The following is a 22,559-nucleotide window of genomic DNA, read 5'->3' on the forward strand; positions in this document are numbered from 1 at the left end:
TGCATGAACTGGTTATCTTGCTATTGCTTCTGATCCAGAATTTTGAGAGTTTCCTCACAAATGCTCAAATGTGATAGGGAATTTTCAACTAGTCATTTTATCATTTGCTCTTCCCACATGTTCTTAACAACCTTAGTCACTATACTACATGTTGCAGAACTGACAGTCACCAACTCAACTTCTGAGTAGGTATGTTGTAGCCATAAAGATCACAACATACATCCAAGAACAAGGAAGTGAGGCGAAAAACAGAACAACGGTGAAGAGGAAATTACTCCAATGGAAAGTGTAAATACTGATGTCATCCAAATGTGCTTTCTAGACTGCAAGCATCACTATGTTTAAAGTTAATAACTTTTCTTGAAGTAGACAAAAATGCTGCCAGAGTCCCCACAGGCAGCACATGTACTACTCATCTGCTTAACAAGACATTCTTTCGTTTGTAAAATGCTAACGGATATAGATTATGATCTGAAATGTTACAAGCAAGCTTAAAGTATTACATTTTCTCAGTAATGATCTAAATATTTTATTATAAAATAATGCATAGTACAAGCAAGAAGAAGCATTCCATGTGCTGTTAGTCTGGCGTATCTGCAGCATGCGGTGCCACCATCAGGAAGAACCATGCTAAGAGGCTGAACTATGGTTCTCAAGCCCTTGGGTCACTGCAAGCTGAGCACATCTTGGAAGTCATGCTCCAAGTCTCCAGGGAGACAGTGTTGGCTGTACTTCTTCTGTAGCACACCCTGCCAACTGATCCACCAAATGGCACTAATACTGACTTGTCTGCTCTCTTGGCTGGCTCTGCACTGCCTGCAACTGCAGCCAGAGGCAAATTGGACAACAGGGAAAGAAAAAGAGGAGGGGGAAGAAACAAATTTAAAAAATATTTTTTAAAAGCAGGGGTATGATAATGAATCTACCCTTTCCCTACCTTACCCCTTGATTTACATCAACCGAGTTTAAATCATTGCAGTTTATTAAGAAAACATCATGAGCTCTGTAAAAGCCATATCTACATAAATCCCTTCTCCAAGTAACAGTGCTATAGATTAAAAGTCTCCTGTTTAAGTATCCTAACCACTCCAGATTCCAACAAAGAACAACAAATTTATCTTACAAGTATTTAAATAGAAAATTGGTTAACTATGCTGCTATTCCTACCTTCTTTGTTAATGTGTGTTTCCGAGACTGTTTTACTTGTTGGTTATTCAAAGCAGTAATAGAACAGCTGTATTGATCAATATCTGCTTCCTGTACATGTTTACATTTACTTGTCCTTCCAAAAGGAGCAGGTTTTGAAATCTAGAAAATAAACACTGTTATTCAAGGTGCAATATACTAACTTCTCTGTTATAAACGGGCACTATGGCAGGGCAATCTTGATTTAAGTGTCCTGGAGCACATTTATTTACAATAATACTAATGAACAGAGAGAATTATGCCATTTTCAAAGACAATTGTTTTCTGAAAAATATTGGTGTCTCCCAGAAGCTTTAAAAGAGTAGCATACTAGGTCCTGTGGAAGCCTGTCAAAGCAAAGGCAATGATCTCAGGTGGTAGTCCTGAGTGACCCTTGAACACCTGTGACCTGTTTCTAGGCTGGCATCTCAAGAATTCTAGCACTCTGTTCATTTTTAAGTTCCTTTCCAAAAGGAAATCAAGTCTTCCCAGAAAAAAGGCAAAGTATCCCAAAAGGCAAACTGCCTTTTTTGTGAAAGGTTTCATCCTTTGCCTATTACCTCTGTTGCCTCAATTTAACTCACAGACAGCCTGAAGGCCCCAAGGTGTGACATCACTTGGAGGACTAATGTGCATATATGATGGCTGCAACATTTCCCGTGCAAAACAGTACTCTCTTCACCATCATACAAAGGAGTGGAACTGCATGGAACGGCACCAGATACTTGTGCTTGCAGCACACTGCCTTCACTGGGCACACATGCGTGTAAGGTTGCCACCAACCCTATGTAAAATTCTTCCTAACTAGCAACCAAAGACAAGACCCACCATGATGGCTGGCTACTATTATTTGCAGTATTCTTCTTCCTGAAGTCAGTGTCCCTGATCCTGTTACAGCAGATTGCCAACAAGAGATAGTGTACTCAGGAAAGGCAAAGGTCATGGCCATTCACTATTTATATCAGGCAAGATTGATTTGTTTATGTATGACACACTTGCTTTATTCTTGCGAGATTCTTTATGTGGGAATATAAAATGTTTTAATACAAATACTGATGCTTTGTAAATACAATAAACCAGACACAGTTCCAATCCAGTAAGGCCAACCATCAACTAAAATATGATGAACAAGACTTTAAAAAACATCATCCAACACTCAAGGTTAGACAAATAGATGATCAGAGCAAGTAGCTAGCACTACCACAGCTATCTATTAGAGATGGGGTTCGGAAAAGGTGAAGATTGACTGGCAATGTTATAGCTGATGGCCATAACCATCAGTCTGCTAAGAAGTCTGTTGCAAACATCCTCAGATACAGCAGCATGTAAGCAGAAGTTGTGGTTATTTATTAAATAAATTGTTACTTACCCTCTCTTCTATTATAGGGAGTGAAAGATCAATAAAAGGTTCCTTCATTGTGGAAATCTTGAAGGGAAAGAAAATAAGTGTATTAAAACTGTGTAAGCTCATAATTCCCTCGTATATTTAAAGATAATAGTATCCAGTAAATTCAAAATAGCCAAGTTCTTGTTTACTACAATGAGGAATTTAACATATTTTTTGAGAAACTGAGCTATTTCATTTTGAAATTAAAAAAAACATGTGCTACAGTAGTTCATCTAAGATCTGGGTATCCCACGTTCAAATCCGCACTCTGCCATAGAAGCTTGCCGTGTGACCTTGGGCTAGTCACACACACTCAGCCTATCTTTCCTCAAAGGATTATTGCAGTAAGGATAAAATGTGAGAATAATGTTGTAAGCTCCTGCAGATCCCCATGGGGGAGACAAGTGGAATATAAATATCTAAATAAGTATGCCAAAAATGTAGAGGAAGATATTGATATTCCTGACTAAAGAACAAACTGGCAGGCATTGTTTTTCAATTTTATCCAATGTATATTTTAAGAAATTATTAGGTATTTAACTTAAACATTGGCTTGCATTTAGGTTTTTGCTGTCTTGTACTGATAAAAGATGCCCACCTGCTAGTGCACATTTGGCTCTTAGTAATACAACACTACAAGCTATGGCCCTTATTGTAAGGGAATGACAATACTTTGACCTAAATAAGTGTGCGTGCACATGCATGCACACACAACTATAGGTGGACCTTGTTTCTACTGAAGTGAGCTGAGTTTTAGCAGGTACTTTTAAAATATTTCCACATACTAAGTGGTTGTGGGGTGGGGGTGGGGGGTGCAAAATCAAATGTCTAACTATAACCATGTAACTGTGAAGTTTGCCAACAGGCTTCTAGCTTTGCTTTTATAAACAAGGGCTGCGCATGCCCAAAATACAAGCCAAATTTTGCAATTCAGGACACTGGTTCCCAGTAACTAGTCCCTGCCAATGCTGGCAAAAGATATAACACCAGCAGAATGGCAAGTATGAGTCCACAATGACATAGAACATAAATCTTTCTGGCACCCCCATCCTAGCCATATGCATGGGTCTAGCTGTTTGCAATGCTGCCGGCTCACTGACAAGCTCTACAACATTTTGTTGATATAACACTTAATACACACCATACTTTTTAGGAGGTTTCTCTACTAGCCCCACCAACACATATCGTGGATACTTCTGGGGGACAAATGGTGTTCTCATATTAGGCACTATGGGAAAAACTGAGTTCTTCATTAAAAGAGCAATTCATTCCATATGACAGACATTGCAAGGAACACTGCCCACCTCCTTGGAAGCAGATACGCTGTCTGGGAAAGGTCCAGTCTTTCATTCCATGTGGCAAGCTAGTACCATTCCCATGCCAATGCATCTACTCTTGAGTAAACATCCAAGCATACCACATGGCAAGCTGGGGTGTTCATTCAGAAATAACTCTCACACTGTTCTTTGATGTTTCAAAATGTATATCCACAAAGAATGGTATAAGAATATTCCAGGAGAGGCGGGAGGATGGAAATGACAGAATATCTCTCACTGGGTTGGAAAGAGACTGGGAAGTGTGAACACATTTGTAAGTTGGGGCCAAGAGTATACAGAAAGGCAAAGTTCTTCACTGACAGTAACTGATAAATTGATGCTGCATATATGACAAACAAAACAACCGATTCCAAACTGTAATTAAATGTTTACTCTGGGAATAGACCACGTAGCCAATATATGAAAAAAGGGACAGAATGGTGGCTGGGAGAATCAGGTGACCACTGCACAGATGGCTACCATTTATTCTCTCTGTTTCTGGATATGGCTTAACAGGTGTGCCCACCCACCTGTGCATTAAGGACCTCTGCACCCTGCACTCTACAGCATAATTGCAGTTCAGCTGATAGCCTATGGCTCTAATGACAGCTTATATGCAAGTAATCAACATGTGCTCTCAAATGGTTCAACAGAAATTTGTCCCCTTTCGTTACTCAGTATGTTAGTCTTCACCATAGTCTGTTACTCATTCTTCCATGTTGTGCATGAAGAACAAGCAAAGTGCTAAAAACACACATATAGGAAGACCCACAGACCTTTAATAACAGCATGACAAGGCTGCAATAGCGCTGAGGTCATTTAATTTTTTCTTCAAGCAACAGAGAAGAGCACAGTGACAGTCAAAAGCAGATGCAGGGGCCATACTATACTTACTAACACTTTGGGGAAATGAGGTATTAAGTTATCATTATTGTTTGAACAGCGTTCAGATCTTCAGCCTACTCTCAGCCAGTCAAACCAGTATGGGATTCGATGAGCATGTGTGTGTGGGGGGGGGGGGGGGTATTTTTAAAACATTCATTACATTCTTCATTGTATGGAATCACAGAATGAAATAAGCACTTAAACAATTAGTTTTCAGGCATGTAAGAAACATGAATGAGAAAGACAGTACAGATTTATCTCAAAACACAGTATGTTCAAATCATTAAGTGACTGTTTCCATAACAAATCGAATTCCAGAATACCTACATTTTCACATTCCTCACACATGATAGTGCTAGTCAATTCACCAACAAAGATCCTATCTATGAAGTTCATCTTCACACCCTCTCTTCCATATGCTGAAAAAACATTACCTTTTTTAATGTGTACACACACAATCCATTCTAAAAACAATACAATTCATTCTAGGATTTCTTCTGAAAACATTCCATACATTGTAAACAAATGGTAGTAGCTACAATACTGTCTTCATATAATGAAAGTACAGTTTGCATTCATTGCTTGGTAAACTGAATTGTTCATGATTAGCTTTGATTTCATTTCTGTTTCCAGTAGACAGATAAAGATGTATTTTTCAAATAATATTATGCATTTCAAATAAAATGCATAATAATATATTTTCCATTTATCCGCACACAGTGCAAATATTACTAGGCTATAGATACACAGGATCAGCAGCATTCCAGCATGATCCAATTTATTTTCCACAGAACTTAAAGGAAGATTACTCCAAACATCATTCTCAAAGGACCTAGGAACCACAAGTGGAGTCAAGCTGGCAGAGCAGGACCTCCCCCAGCCCATTCTGAACTTAAAGATCAAGGGACTCTCAGAATCAACAGCAATGGAGCAAAATAGAGGGCTACACTATAAGTCGGGAGGGGGTAAAAATCACCCTCCCTCCTCAACCAAGGGAACTGCTGTTTTGCTGTTGAAGCAGCAGCATTGGGTTCAACCCACTGACATATTTAGAAATTTGCAATAACCCATCAAAGACAAATGTCTGATTTTAAGATTATGAAGCTAATGCTCTACTTCAAGCAGAACATTAAATCATAGATTTTAAAATATATTTCAGCTCATGTATTACCATGTTTTCACATAGTAAGTCATTAAGGAAAATGATTTTACTTGAATTTACTCCTGGTAATGTGTTTTAAGCTTACAGCCTTATAATATGAATGAGGATTTCTCCTGTGCAAGACTCCAGAAAGAACTTTTTGAAAACTTCAAATCACCATAATGGGTTGAGAAAAGTGTGTGGGGGTGGGGGTGGGGGTGGAATAACTACAGACTATATGAAGGTCATCTTCATACCCCTTCACACCCTCTAGTTTAACTCCATGCTATTTCCATTCCTTTCCCTCTCACCCAGCTGAAGCAAAAAAACCCAGTCTATTCTCTCTTCTTCAAAAGTAGCCAGAGAATATGATACACACTTCCCTATTCATTCCTGCTGCCATCCCATTTTTGGTTAGTACCTTCAACACCCTGCAGTTAGTATGACTGCCTCCCCACCTCCAAGGGATACAAAGAGGGAAATCCCGAGGCTACTAACTTTATTGATCCAAATCAATGCAATTAAAGAGTAGTTGATACAATGACACTTTGGCAATAAGTCCCTGAAGACTGTAGCCAAAGAATACTCTTTTATTATAAAACTGAGAATAATGTACTCAGACTTAGCATACTTCCAGTTCAAAATGACCCATTAAAGCTGTAGTACTAAACCAGAATGCAGCTCAACTTACTTTTAAGTAAGCAGGCTGTGGACTAGTATATTCTGCAAATCAGTTTGAAACAGCAAAAAAAAACCCCATAGCTGATCTAGATTTTACTACATCTATAAAATGATCAGCTTAATGGAATCTGTACATGCACTAGATGGCACTAGAAAATATGCAAGATCCACAGAGTATTCCAGCCCAATAGAACGCAACTGTTACTCAGTTCCAAAGGAAATTAAAAATTCACAAACAAACCATTTCATAATGGCAATTCAAATGAAAACACAAATTTAAATCAAATTATGTCCAAATTACTGTGGCAGCTTTGCTGAAAAGCAACATACCTTTTACTTTTCTTTTTGTATCTTCATCTGCTGTTTTAGTAGTAGGATTATTGAAAGCTTTTAAAATTGCAGATTGTATACGCTGTAAAAAACATTTGGCAAGCATTTTACTTGAAGTGTCCATAATTACAAGTATCTTACAAAAATTCAGTCACAGGAGAATAACTGACAATCCCATTCAAATGCTGCTGCTGTAACTTTCAATTATTAACATTAAATGCCCCCTTTCAGTACCCTCACAATTTCTTCTACAGCCTTTACATAAAGGTTGAATAACATGGGGGATAAAACCGTGCCCATGTCATGTGGGTCCCTGCAAGATAACTCCCACCTTGAAGATAATAATGTATTCCATTGCTGGCTGCCCCAGGCTTACACCACAGCTGTATCCATGCTTTTTAGATAACTTAATGTAGCTTGCAGGGAAGTGTGAATCAGGTTTCCGACTCAGATAAAACACCCGAATTGGACCCGATTCGCAAAGATTCAGGATTTCCGGATCAGGGTCAGCAACCTGGGCCCGATTCAGAAGCCCCAGATCTAAGCTTCCCAAAGTGATTCGTATCGCTTTGGGAAGCTTTGGAACACAGGGTTTAAAATGCCCCTTTCCCTGCTGCTACGCAGCGGCAGGGAAAGGGGCATTTAAACCACGAATCAGCTGCTTGGCGGGGAAATCCCCCAGGGAGCTGCTCCAGAGACAGCTGAATCAGCAAAGCTTCATCTGCAGCAACAGCAGAGGGATGTGCTGATGCTGATGCTGATCTGACAAGTCCTTCCCCTGCCCCCGATCTCCTGGAGGAAAATCAAAGCGAGGGCATGTCAGAGCTGTAGCAGCAGATCCCTCTGCTGTTGCTGCAGCTGGAGCTTCGCCAACGCAACAGCTGTCTCTGGAGCAGCTCCCTGGGGACAGACATAGGGAGCCCCAGGAGAGAGCAGCAGCTGCCCGTCCCCAAACGGTCTTTGGTGGCCCTTGCATCCGGCCGGCTTGTGCCTGGAAGAAAGATTTGTGATGCCTGCTGCTGCTGGCTTCCTTCGGCTCTTCAGCCAATGAGGGGAGCCTGAAGCTGGCAGGTGGAGAGCAGTGGCAGAAGGAGCTGCTGAGGGTGCCACAGCCACCGTTACTCCACCATCCGTTCTCACAGAGAGGGGAAGGAGTCTCTGACTACACTTCTCAGGTATACTTGGCATGAAGCCACCACGTGTACTGTGTCTCTTGTATTTTGGCCCTGTGAGTGTGAGCTGGGAAGTCCTTGGCTCATATCTAATCTAAACCATAAACTTACTAGGTAGCCTGAACAAAGCTTCTCTCTCTCTCCCTCTCCTCTCCCAGCTACATCCCCAATTTGCAATGCAGGAAGAACTTCCTTACAAGGCTATGAAAAATTACTGTGTTTTGTCCAGAGTTTAGAACACTCTAAAAATTATTATTATCAGGTTTATAATGGCAGCTCAGAACACATTTTTTTATCACTGCAAAGGAACTGACCCAATATGACAGGCTCTACAGTGATCCAAGACGAGGAGATGGTCTCAGGCAGTGAATTTTGGTGGGAGGCAGCAGCCTCTACTGGGACACCATTGCATCTGTTACCCAAATGAGGTCTCCTTGCAAGTTGCGGGGAATTAGCAACAAGGAGAAGCTTATGAAAGGAGGGGTAACTTAGGGATCTTTTAGTTTGTGTATACAGGGATAGTCCCAGCTAGAGAACTCCTTTCAATAAACAGATGGATGTTCAATCCAAAGGTTTTTTTTTTATTTAACATAATAAAGATCAAATGCACACAAAACACACAGTACACACAACACGCATTCAGAGCTAACTAGAAAGCAGTGGTGAAAGTTGGATAGAGTTTGAGGGTTCGGGTGAGATTTACCTATCCAGATGTCCAGGAGAGAGAGGAGCAGCATTGAGTGGCCTGTGCTTCAAGTCAGAAGAGACTCAGAGGTTTGAGGATGGAATGCTAGATGCAAGCATGCACACACTTTGGGGCTGAGGGGCAGCCTATTTTATACCATGTATCCTACCTTGGGGCAAGATTGCATCTTCTGCCCTAAAACCAAAGGGCTGAATGGTTGGTCCAGGCTGGGACAAAGGACTCGCAGAAAACAGAGAGCCACCAGGCTCAAGGAAGAACACCAAGGGGCACCAATATGAAAACTTCTGTTATTAATCCCAAATATCCATACAATAATACAATTCAATGTGAATACAAAACAAAATGAATGCAATACAAAGGCCAATATAAGGCAAGATCAATACATCCGTAACAAGGCTTAAATAAGCCCGTATGCCGGCAGTCCGTGAATAAGTCCAACCGGCTAAACCGGGGAAAGGCAGTCAACACAATGCATCTGCCAAACTGAAATGCAGAAAAAAAGGGTGTAGGCGACGAGTTGGGTCGACCTGTTCACTGCTCGTTTCAGAAGTACATTCTTCTTTCTTCAGGCCAAAATCTATGTGAACAAATCACAAAAGGAAAATTTTTCACACCTCCCCAAATGTTTCAGCAAACAATATCTTCCCTGTATGAAACTTACTGACAAGGAACCGCTCTGCATCTTCCAGTTCAAGTCCTTAGAGTAAGTCTAACGAATCGTTGGGATAAGGGGTCTGAGCCCCTCCCATAATTTATACAAACGCTGTTCCAAATTAATTAAAGTGAAAGTCACCAAATTTCATATAAATTAAAATAAAAGTCACCGAATCCGACTCTGCTGCAATTTTAATCACGAAAATACAATCAATGCAATAAATGCAATAAATACCTTAAAATGCACTGAGACTGAGACCTTTTTTTTCTTTTACTACTTATGAATGCTAACACTATGTAAAAGTCCTTGCTGAATAAAAGATGGTATCAAAACTATGGTGTGAAGAACGATCATAGAAAAGATGAATAGTCCAGTTCGTTGTTTAAACCACCAGGAGACACTGTGCGGAGGCGAAAAATCCAACGTGCCTCCGCTTGTAATAAAAAACGGTTTGCATTACCAGGTTTATTAACACTTTCCAGGACCGTAAAGACTAGTTCTCTCTCACTACTATGCTGAGTCATAAAGTGCTGGGTGAGGGGAGCCTCCTCGTTCCGAGTCCGTATTTTAGAAAGGTGTTCCTGGATCCTCACACGGACCGGGCGGGTGGTACATCCTATATACATCAGTTTGCAACTACACTGGATCAAGTAAACCACATTCGGCGTGGAGCAAGTTGAAAAGTTTTTAGACTCCAGTGGGTTGTTGTAGACTGGATGAATAATGGTTTTAAGATCTACACAAAGGGAGCAAACATTACAATGGCCACAGGGGAAATGCCCCTGTGGTGCATTACTATCAGTGGTCAAAGAAGCCAGGACCATGAGTCAAGCCTTTAGAACACGGGGCTATCCTAAGCAGGTTATAGAACAAGCGAAATTACGAGCAGAGCGGTGCGCCCGGAGAGACCTACTTACCTATAAGGTGAGAGAGAATAGACCTGAAAAGAGAATTACATGGGCTATACATTTCTCGCCCCTATCTGGGAGAATTGCAGGAGCTATTAGGAGGAACTGGCATGTCCTAGCTGACGTGCCGGGCTGCGAGGCCCCACCACAGATCGGCTTTAAGAGGACCAAAAGCCTAAGGAATATCCTGGTACATTCGGATCTGAAAACTTTGACCACTGATAGTAATGCACCACAGGGGCATTTCCCCTGTGGCCATTGTAATGTTTGCTCCCTTTGTGTAGATCTTAAAACCATTATTCATCCAGTCTACAACAACCCACTGGAGTCTAAAAACTTTTCAACTTGCTCCACGCCGAATGTGGTTTACTTGATCCAGTGTAGTTGCAAACTGATGTATATAGGATGTACCACCCGCCCGGTCCATGTGAGGATCCAGGAACACCTTTCTAAAATACGGACTCGGAACGAGGAGGCTCCCCTCACCCAGCACTTTATGACTCAGCATAGTAGTGAGAGAGAACTAGTCTTTACGGTCCTGGAAAGTGTTAATAAACCTGGTAATGCAAACCGTTTTTTATTACAAGCGGAGGCACGTTGGATTTTTCGCCTCCGCACAGTGTCTCCTGGTGGTTTAAACAACGAACTGGACTATTCATCTTTTCTATGATCGTTCTTCACACCATAGTTTTGATACCATCTTTTATTCAGCAAGGACTTTTACATAGTGTTAGCATTCATAAGTAGTAAAAGAAAAAAAAGGTCTCAGTCTCAGTGCATTTTAAGGTATTTATTGCATTTATTGCATTGATTGTATTTTCGTGATTAAAATTGCAGCAGAGTCGGATTCGGTGACTTTTATTTTAATTTATATGAAATTTGGTGACTTTCACTTTAATTAATTTGGAACAGCGTTTGTATAAATTATGGGAGGGGCTCAGACCCCTTATCCCAACGATTCGTTAGACTTACTCTAAGGACTTGAACTGGAAGATGCAGAGCGGTTCCTTGTCAGTAAGTTTCATACAGGGAAGATATTGTTTGCTGAAACATTTGGGGAGGTGTGAAAAATTTTCCTTTTGTGATTTGTTCACATAGATTTTGGCCTGAAGAAAGAAGAATGTACTTCTGAAACGAGCAGTGAACAGGTCGACCCAACTCGTCGCCTACACCCTTTTTTTCTGCATTTCAGTTTGGCAGATGCATTGTGTTGACTGCCTTTCCCCGGTTTAGCCGGTTGGACTTATTCACGGACTGCCGGCATACGGGCTTATTTAAGCCTTGTTACGGATGTATTGATCTTGCCTTATATTGGCCTTTGTATTGCATTCATTTTGTTTTGTATTCACATTGAATTGTATTATTGTATGGATATTTGGGATTAATAACAGAAGTTTTCATATTGGTGCCCCTTGGTGTTCTTCCTTGAGCCTGGTGGCTCTCTGTTTTCTGCGTGTCTTTAGGAGGAAGACTTTCCTGTTTGTTTGGGACAAAGGACTGCAAAGTTGTCTCTGGGGCGAGACAAAGAGCTGGCAAACTGTTCCCAAGGTAGGGTAAAAGCATCTCCGGGGTGTAACAAAAAACCGTCTCCTGGGTGTGATTTAGAAAGATGCAGATAAAAATTTAAGTCTTCCCGGGTGGCACTAAAGTTATCAAATTATGGCTGATGACTCAGGAAGTGGATGGGTGAATCGCCTAATAATAAGAAAGTGGTTAAGGTGAGACCAATCCGGTGGAATGCACTGATTAAGTCAGGAACTCCAGGAAGGTCCTATTGCAGCTTCCATTTTGTCTGCCTACTTTGGCAGCGGCTTCCATGTTTTCTGCTTGCTTAAGCAGTATTTTTAATGCTGGAAGCATATTTAGAGAAAAGGGGCTCATGACATATTCATGACCATACAGCTTCTAATATCATGGGGGCGGTTCTGACCGCTTACACATCAGCCCCCAGGAGCCAGAAGTGATTTTCATTTTAAAATCATGCTATTACAATCACCACACTGTTTCTGGCTGGTTTTAATGGTACGATTTTAAAAATAAGAATAAAAAGCTGAGTTAAGGCAGCTGACAGTCATCTGTAAACATGCAAGGTCAGGGCTCTGACATGACTTATCATTTAACATTATTATAACACCATTGTTTTCAGTAACTATTAAAGTGCCCAAAAAAAGTGCCCGGAAAAGCCTACAGGCAGCAGGAGATTTATCACTATGATTAGTACAAGTCTGCAATGTGTTACTACATGAGTGCATTGTGGAATTGCTTTATACAAGTGAATTCCACACATAGGTATTCCACACAAAGTTAGTTCTTACATCTCCTAACAAAATTTGTCAGTGTCACAGGGAAGATACATTCATATCTATAACTTAGAAACATTTACAAGAGAGTCTACTCTGTTCCTGTATCAAGAACATGGAAATGCCTGATGATTTTATTTTGAAATATTAACAGAGAGACAACTACTGGTGTACCAACAGGCTGAATAATAGCCTCTGCTTCACAAGTATGTGGCCTGGCTAGTGAATTAACTCCCAGTGCCCCAAGCCCCTCTTTGTTCACCTTAAATTCAGCAATATACTAAGAGGAGTAATCAATTGATAACTGAGTAAGTTGGATACCGTAAATGGGTTTAAAGCCATAAGCTACTCCCTTTTGTTGGGATTAGTGCACTGAACCATTTATTTAGGTCAAAGAAAGACATAGTCTTTGAAGGATTTGGGTGCGGCTAACAATGGCACAGACATTAATCAATTAGCAGCAGGGTTCAAATACTTCAAACCCTGGTGTGAAGCATCTCCAGCACATAATGCTGGAAAGGGACAACACTGCAGCTTTGACTTTTGTATTAACCATTTCTATTTTTAAAAGGTTCACTTGGATACATTAATGTGGTTTAGAAAGATGCAGATAAAAAAATACACCAAGGTTTAAAACAACTGAATCCCCAAGTTTACAAATGGACAATCAGTATAAACAAAAACTCAAGGGAAGTTAGAGCACTCTTACAGAATGCAAATTGCAGAATTAAGCAGCGCTGCATTCTCTCTGGGCTTCAAAAGAGCTTAATTAATACACTTTAGTTTATCATTTACATTTTAAAAGATCAGAGATGATCAAACATATTAGATAAGAATGGGGAGTTATTTTATATTGGGAGACAGCTTACTATACCAAGAAGTCTGTGAAAAAAGTGGTTACTTTCAATTTCAGCAGAGCAGTTAGTTAGCTACACTCACAGCAAATATATTTAAAAACAGCTTGAAAACGGGAAGGCCTGTAATAATTTTTAAAGGATTCTGGTGGCAGACATATCGCTGTAGGCTTCCTCCAATAAAAAAACACATGGTAGTGACACTCCTAACAATAGCACGATTAACAGCTGTGGAGTTCCCATGACAGACAATGTAACTCGTGTTTGTTTCGGACTGGCACAACTGTCAGTGCTCACAAGATTGACCAGATCCACAGATCTGACATTCTCTGTTTGTCACACCGTTTATAGACCCGAAAAGCAAGACAAACATGGGGGAGGGGACCCAACAGTTTTATTAGTAGTGTTCCTTGCTGTGAAGCCTGAGGTGACAAAATCAGAGTAATACACAATTATGGTAAAACATGGATTTAATCGTAGTCAGGTGTGGGATCAACTTTTGTTTCTCCATAGATGGAAAAGGGACCAGAGGAGGAGACAGAGAGTGAGAAGGGAAAAGGATCACATTTATTAAGGGTGAAACACAGAATAATTAGCTTTGGATGAAGCAGCAAATACTAAAGAATAAACCTTCAGCTGAGGGTAACTGCATATGTTAATTTAATTTATTAATTCATAAAATTTATCATTACTCATTTGAAACAAACATTTTATTGTTACCTTAAGTTACCCAAAGATGATCAATATACATTTTAATTAATAAACAAATAAATAAATTAATACATAATTAATTAAATTTTACTCTATTTGTTGCCTGCCTTTTTCACCGAGACTCAAAAGAGATTACAAAATATTAAAAAACAACAATGCAATCAGACAGAATAAAACAGCCGATAAACAATGCAACAGGACTAGGATTGCAGAATTAGAAAACAGTGCAAACAAAAAAATGTCTAAAGCCTGATATACTGTAAAGCATGCAGAAAGTGGATTACAAATATAAAAGACAAGGTAGGATGATACATACAGGAAATAGTGTAATAGGCTACAATCCTATTCCTGAATTGTTCAATTAATTATACTGTAGTTCTACACCATTTGGTTTGATCTGGAGACTCCTTTTACAATGCCCTCAAGAGGTGGCAATCCTATTATGCACCACCTATCCTACCACTGACAGCTCTTGCTTGTGTTTCAGGAACTCACAATGTTATAAAAAGAGCTACCATATGCTTCATATGATGTCATAATTTTAAAAAACACAATGATCATGTGGATAACACAAAATGATTAAACAAATATTAAATATAAAAAGGGTAGAGTACTTTGACAAAAATCAATTCTATGAGGCCACTCAAACAACATGTTACTGATATACAAATACCTCACCTTTGTTTCCTCTATTCTCATTACATCCAGCAAATAGTGAAGAACTTCTTGGCTGTCCTGTTGTTGAAATCCTTTAAATCGAGGGGCCCTAGTGTTATAAAAAATGGTTAAGTCTCTGAAAGAAGAGCTTTATGATATAACAATCAATACTTAAAATACCAACCTATAATTGCTAAGAGATTCTGTCAAAACACATCATGAAATAGGGATATGCAGGTAAAAGGGTATATTACTGTAGATAAGGCTCGTTTAGTTCTCAAAAGGCTGAAATCTGGAATACAGTTGAGAAACATCAAAGTTAAACCTCAGACATGGTGGTTCCCAGGGACAGGAGGTAGTTTTAAACCTCATCATAATGGTGTCCTTGAGCACCACTGTACTTTCTGCTATATAAGTAACTGGCTGCCATTCTCTGAACAGATCAGAATGTGCTTGTGGTCAATGGTACAGTGAGAGACAACCCCCCTGTAATGTTTCACTTCTTTTTGAACCACCCTGTTTTTAAAACCTTTAAAAACCTTTGGTTTTAGACCTTAAATTCAGCTCCTCCTTACAATACCTTATACTTCAGAAGGACTTAGGTCACCACAAACACACTTTTTAATTTCCACTCACACCTGAGCTTTGGTGTTCTCTACTTTACCAAAGCTTGTGCCTCAAGAACACCTTCCCTTGTTTATTTAGGTGACTTTTTCATTGCTGCCTCCCTGACTCAAAAGGTTTTCTGTCACCAAAGGCTTTTGCCTTAGACCTCCTTGGTTTAACTTGTAATACAGAAAGGCTTGTTATAGATGGTAGTTTGACAGAACCATCAGCACGTGAGGATGGATGTGAGGTAAAAAAGGGATTTTTTTCTTAAACAAAAGTAGAATTTATTTTTAAGTACATAAGTGAGATAGTTGCAGAGTTTTGATAGGTATATTGATTTCAGAATAGTTCTTAAGCTTAGCAGTTTCAAATTAATTATATATTTTTAAAGGTATATTTACAGACTCAATCATACAAAGTGATTTTCCGCACAGGTCTTCACTAACAAAATAAACTCTTTTCACATCCACACAGATACAGTTTCACTCAGTCTTTTCATATCCACACAGTTTGCCTGAATTAGATAGATCAATCTCTCAACCTCAAATATATACAGACACTCTCTCTCTCTCTCTCTCTCTCTCTCTCTCTCTCTCTCTCTCTCTCTCTCTCTCTCTCTCTCTCTCTCTCTCTCGTACATAAATTAGACAGAATTTCCCAGAACACCACAGATTCACTGAACTTGGCAGAATGAGACTCCTTTCAGGCCTCCACACATATTATTTTCTCTCAGAAACACACATTCTCAGACTGCACAGCTCGCCTGCTTTGTCCAGAATGAACACTTTCTCTCAGCACACTCTCAGAACTGCAGTTCCCTTTAACCCTCTACAGCTACTGTTCAATCAGATTATTCTCTATTCGCCCATCTAGCCCCCCCCCCCACTCCTTTTTTCTTCAGAGGTCTACTTTTAAACTCACAGCAGCAGCAACTTAAAATCCCCACATTAGCAAGCAGAAATAAAATCTAAACTATTTAAATACAAAACATTACACCCACTTTTCTACCTCGGGGAGCAAGAGATCTGACATTCTAAACTGACAGGAACTTCATGGAAACAGTGCATCCCCTCTCCTCACAGTGACCTCAGAGTCCCTCAAGTATACCTCAGAATCTCCCAATCCTACTCATTATAATGACAGGCTAGTCCCACCATTAGATTTCACTGAATTCAAGACCTGAAAGATTCAGACATTATAGGGTTATACAACATGACCATTTTATATAGAAACCATTACATAGGTCAACAGACGACTTCACTAAAACTTCTGATTTGTGTCCTCAAAGATAGGGTTCTCAGATGCCCGCAGCTGGTGGGCAAACTCATATGAGTTTACCCCCTTGCCCACCAATCTATCTGCGATCAGTGGGAGGTAGCAAGCTCCTGGAGGTCGCCCGCACCCGGCAGGCACCTCAGGAACACGCACGGTGTGCATACGCACTCCCAGGGGGCACAATGATGTCACTCCCAGAAGTGATGTCACATGAACTGCGGAAGTGCTCCCGTGCTTTGTTTGGGCCAATTTTGTCCCCAAACAGGCCGAATCGGCCCTGCACAGAGTACGGGTGTGCTTCCGTGGCCAGTGCAATGACGTCACTTCAGGGAGTGGTGTTATCGCGCAGGCACCGGCATGCACACGCAAAAAGAGAGCACACTGCTGGCATGAGGTAAGTGCCAGGTCCCCCCCCTCCTGCTGGGAGGGCACAGGGACCTGACAACACTACTCTAAGGGCATGACACCTCTGAGCATCCCAAAGAATATTTGTTGCAAACTCTATTCCATTTGTTCTTGGATTTATTCTGGGCATAAAGCCACATATTCCTAAATTATCCTTCAAAGCTGAAAACTAAGTAAGCTAGAACAGTGGGGAGGAAATGCATACTTGCAGATTTACACAAGAACCGAAAAGCAACCAATCAAACTTACTAGGTCAATGGTTGTTGGGGGTTTTCCGGGCTGTATTGCCGTGGTCTTGGCATTGTAGTTCCTGACGTTTCGCCAGCAGCTGTGGCTGGCATCTTCAGAGGTGTAGCACCAAAAGACAGAGATCTCTCAGTGTCACAGTGTGGAAAAGATGTAGGTCATTTGTATCTACTCAGGAGGGGTGGGGTTGAGCTGAGTCATTCTGTAAGAGTTTCCCAGGGTGTGGAATGCTAATGGCGGGAGGCTTCACTGAGTCATTCTGTAAGAGTTTCCCAGGGTGTGGAATGCTAATGGCGGGAGGCTTCACTGTATCCTGAGGAGGTTCTTTTGCATATGGATTGGTGCTTGATGTGCTAATCTTCTCTGCAGGGCTATTGTCGGGTGTGGAGTGTTTTGTTGGCCTGGTGTTTTTCAGAACTGGAGCCCATGCTCTGTTCATTCTTAAGGTTTCTTCTTTCCTGTTGAAGTTTTGCTTATGCTTGTGAATTTCAATGGCTTCCCTGTGCAGTCTGACAAAGTAGTTGGAAGTGTTGTCCAGTATTTTGGTGTCCTGGAATAAGATACTGTGCCCTGTTTGAGTTAGGCTATGTTCAGCCACTGCTGATTTTTCAGGCTGTCCAAGTCTGCAGTGTCTTTCATGTTCTTTTATTCTTGTCTGGATGCTACGCTTTGTGGTCCTCTGGGAAAATCCGATTAATCAGTGCAATAGTGTCTTTTACTGGAACCTTGGTAAACAGGGATACAACATCAAAACTGACAAGTATGTCTTGTGGATTGAGTTTGAGTTCCAGTAAAAGACACTATTGCACTGATTAATCGGATTTTCCCAGAGGATGTAACAGCCTTATTCCATCATTGTCTGACAACCAGTTACTTCCAATGGGACAACGAATTCTATGAACAGATGGATGGGGTGGCCATGGGGAGCCCACTCAGCCCAGTTATAGCAAACTTCTACATGGAACATTTTGAAAAAACAGCTCTAGAATCAGCACCCCACAAACCCAGTGTATGGTTCCGGTTTGTGGATGATACATTCATCATTTGGAGCCATGGGGAGGAAGAATTGATGGAGTTTTTTAATCATCTCAACAACATCCACCTGAACATACAATTCACAATGGAGAAAGAAAGTGAGGGAAAACTCTCATTCCTGGATACCTTGGTCATCCGCAAAGCAAACTCTCAGTTAGGTCACAAGGTCTACAGGAAACCAACTCACACTGATCGGTACTTACACAAAAACTCCAATCACCACCCCCGACAGAAAAGAGGCATAATGAAAACATTAGTGGATCGTGCAAGACGGATATGTGAGCCGCGCTTTCTCAATGAGGAAATTAATCATCTAAACCACGCACTTCAGGCAAATGGCTACTCCAGAAATGAAATCCGAAGAGCAATCAAACCCAGGATGAATCAAACAACCAAGGAAAAACAGTCACCTACAGGAAAAGTGTTTTTGCCATATATCAAAGGAATTACTGATCAGGACTTCCGGTTTGGGATTCATGGAGGTCTAACGCAGCTCCATTTGTGGAGCTGACCGGATTGCCGTTTTAACCGGCCGGAGGGGTGAAAATAACCCGCGGCCGACTGCTCTCAGGCGGGGAGCAGGCAAAGAACGCTCAAGACCCTAGGGTGAGTTAGATCTCGGACGAGGGGGGGCTCTACACAAGGAGTCTCCCCCCCGATCCTTGAGGTCCCACCTTGCGACGGGTCGGCTATAATCTCTGCGGCAATTTTGGGGCCAATTCGGCTGGCATAAGACCTACATACCCAAGCTTCGATCGGGGAGGGAAGTCGAGAGGAGAATTTAAGATCGAAACAGCGATTACAACCCGAGAAAGCTGGAGAGAAGGTAAAGATCGCTATCTCTTGAAACGGGACAGATTGACAAAAACAGAGAGGAAAGAAAGTAGACTTTTAAACTGCAACAGACTAGCGAAAAGGAGGTGAAGACTCGGCAGGAGTTGTATTTTAAAAGAGACTAAGTTTAAAGAAGTTATTACAAAAATCGGACTATTGTTTTGAATACCTGTGGTTTTGGAGCTGTGGGAAAAAGACACCATCGCGAGACCTGCTGTGGGAAGACGGGAGACAGGAAGTGCGTAACAACAATAGAGTGGCTGGAGGGAAGCGGCCCTTGCCAAAGGACAGGAAGTGGGGAATCGCCATCTTTGAAAGTGGAAGGGTCGTGGCTTCAGCGGAAGAGGAAGTAGGCCATCTTGGATTATAATAACATAGAGAAACCATAGAGAAAAGACGCCCGACATTTTGGATATAAAAAATTAATTTTGGCAAAGATTGGGACATTTAAAAAAAAGGAAAACGTTTAATTATACGCCACGGAGCTGAGGAAGAGAGCAGATTCGTGGGAGCGAGCTAAAGCAAGCCCCACGATGTCGAAAAAAGAGTGGCAATCGGCAATAGAAAACTTGGACAAAAAACTTATAGACATGATGAAAGAACTTAAGGACACGAAATTGGAGCTTATTAAAGAGGTCAAGGAAGTTACACAGACAGTAAAGTCGGAGCTGTCAGAAGTGAAAAAAGGTGTGGAAACGATTAGCAGTGAATTACAAGGAACGCAGCAGAGAGTTAAAACAGTAGAAGACGCGATGGAGAATTTAATAGACACGCAACAAACAGAGATGAGGCTGGTGAAGGGGAGGATGTCAGTTGCAGAAACTAAACACATGGAGAAGCAGCTTCGTTTTCGTGGTCTGCCAGAAGTGGAAGGGAAGTCAGCGCAAGAACAGATGACGGAGGTGTTGGCTGATTACCTGGGGAAGGAGGAGGAGGAAATTGTGGCTATCCTAGATGTGGCGTATCGTGTGAACTCGAGAATTGCAACCCAGAGGAAACTACCAAGGGATGTGATTGTGCAGTTTACAACTAGAAATATGAAAGAGAGGATTGTGACCAAACAATTTCAAGATCCATTGGAGATTGATGGCAAGACGATTATTATAATGAAGGAACTGCCCAGATCAGTGTTATTGGACAGGAAAAAATATAGAGTGCTAATTCAGACTTTGAAGGACATGAATATCAGATACAGATGGGAGTTACCGGAAGGAGTGTCCTTTGAGTTTGGAGGGGCAAAAAAACGCATCAGATCTGAGCGGGAGATGGAGAGATTTATCAAGGACAATGAAAAAGACTTACCAACAAAACCATGAATATGGAGTGTAAAGTATTATCTTGGAATGTAAATGGACTAAACTCACCGAATAAGAGAAAAAATATTTTTCATTGGCTACTAAAACAAAAATGTGATATTGTTTGTTTGCAGGAGACCCACATTAGAAAACAGGATGTAAAATATTTAAAATCTGGAAAATTGGGCAAAGAATTTGTAGCGGCTTCCAACAAGAAAAAAAGAGGAGTGGTGTTGTATATAAAAGAGGAGCTGCAGCCAAAATTTGTTATGAGAGATGTGGAAGCTAGATTTGTAGCAGTGGAATGTAATTGGAACTTAAAGAGAGTGTTGGTAGTCGGACTTTATGCACCTAACGGTGCAAAGGAAAGCTTCTTTGAGGACTTAAGGAAGCACCTAGACGATCTTGTATATGACCAGATAATTCTTGCTGGAGATTTCAATGGAGTGACAGATTTGGAATTAGACAAAAAGACTACAAAAGCACAAAAGAAAAGAGGACTATTGCCAAAGCTTTTTTTTGAGTTGATTCAACAAGAAACTCTCGAAGACGTATGGAGGAGAGAATATCCTAAAACCAAACAGTTTACTTTTTATTCTGCAAGGCATCTTACATTATCAAGAATTGATATGATCTGGGCCTCAAAGGACTTAGCGCTATGGACTAAGGAGGTAGAAATAATGCCGATGGTAGGCTCAGATCACAACCCAATTATGTGGAAATTTGGAAAAAGGAGAAAAAGGAAAGCCTGGAGAATAAATGAGGACCTGTTACAGGAAAGTGAGAATATGGAAGCACTGAGAAGAGAGACTAAGTTTTTTATACAATACAACGTGAATAAAGAAGTACCAACCAGTAAAGTTTGGGACGCGTACAAGGCGGTTGTAAGGGGCATACTAATGGACTTAAATGGTAGAGCAAGGAAAAAGAAAGAGGAGAAAAGACAAGAGATTGAGGAGAAAATAAAGGCCAAAGAAGTACAGTTAAAAAAGAGACCAGGGAAAAAGAAAATACATCAGGAAATCAAAATTCTTCAAGAACAGTTAACAGCAATGAGTAACAAAGAATTGGAGTGGAACCTTAAAAGACTGAATCAAAAAGCTTTTGAGGGTGCTAATAAACCTGGGAAATATTTGGCATGGCAATTAAAGAAGAAAAGGGAAAAGAAAATAATAAATAAAATTTGTGAAGAAAACAAAACGTATTTGGAGCAGACTACCATTAGCAGAGCCTTTTATAAATTTTACGCTAAGCTGTATAATAAAAAAGAAGTAAACAAAGAATCAATAGCATCATATTTGGAGAAAACCAAACTTCCAGAGATCTCGGAAGCTTGGAGAAATAAGCTGAACAGTGAAGTAACTGATGAGGAAATAAATATGGCAATACAATCCGCAAATCTAGGAAAGGCGCCAGGGCCAGATGGACTTACGGCTAAATTTTATAAGACAATGGCCAATGAACTGGCACCATTCCTAAAAGAGGTGATGAACGGAGTTTTTAGGGATCAAAGAATTCCAGACACTTGGAGCGAAGCGAATATATCATTGATCCCAAAAGAGGGCCAAGATCTGACTAGTGTGAAAAATTATAGGCCTATATCACTACTCAATAATGACTATAAAATTTTTGCGAAGATATTGGCGGAGAGATTGAAGGGGTGGCTCTCGGAAGTCATAGAGGAGGAACAAGCAGGCTTTTTGCCAGACAGACAAATAAGAGACAACTTAAGGACAGTGATCAATGCTATTGAATACTACGACAAGCGTTGTGACAAAGAGGTTGGTTTCTTCTTTGTAGACGCTGAAAAAGCGTTTGACAATTTAAACTGGGACTTTATGTTTGCCACTATGGAAAAGCTACAACTGGGAGAAAGATTCGTCAGAGCAATCAAGGAAATCTATAGAGACCAGACTGCAGCAATTGTAGTGAATGATGAATTGACCAAAAAATTGACGATTAGTAAAGGAAC

General features: G+C 40.7%; 1 protein-coding gene across 5 annotated transcripts in view; it reads right to left on the minus strand.

Moving 5' to 3' along the window:
• The window catches only part of USP45 (ubiquitin specific peptidase 45), an 84,858-nt gene that overhangs the window by 13,413 nt on the left and 48,886 nt on the right, over positions 1–22,559 (minus strand). For 4 of the 5 annotated variants that reach the window (XM_054976474.1, XM_054976482.1, XM_054976487.1 and 1 more), the window contains 5 exons: positions 14,910–14,997; positions 6,926–7,007; positions 5,101–5,192; positions 2,555–2,611; positions 1,168–1,308 (listed from right to left, as the gene is read on the minus strand). In XM_054976474.1, the coding sequence (XP_054832449.1) occupies positions 1,168–1,308; positions 2,555–2,611; positions 5,101–5,192; positions 6,926–7,007; positions 14,910–14,997 (460 nt within the window). Of the gene's footprint in view, positions 1–1,167; positions 1,309–2,554; positions 2,612–5,100; positions 5,193–6,925; positions 7,008–14,909; positions 14,998–22,559 lie in introns of those variants that run through there. The other variant, XM_054976502.1, reaches the window with a different exon arrangement.

The sequence above is a fragment of the Eublepharis macularius genome, chromosome 1 (genome assembly GCF_028583425.1).
Source record: "Eublepharis macularius isolate TG4126 chromosome 1, MPM_Emac_v1.0, whole genome shotgun sequence".
Classification (NCBI taxonomy): Eukaryota; Metazoa; Chordata; class Lepidosauria; order Squamata; family Eublepharidae; genus Eublepharis; species Eublepharis macularius.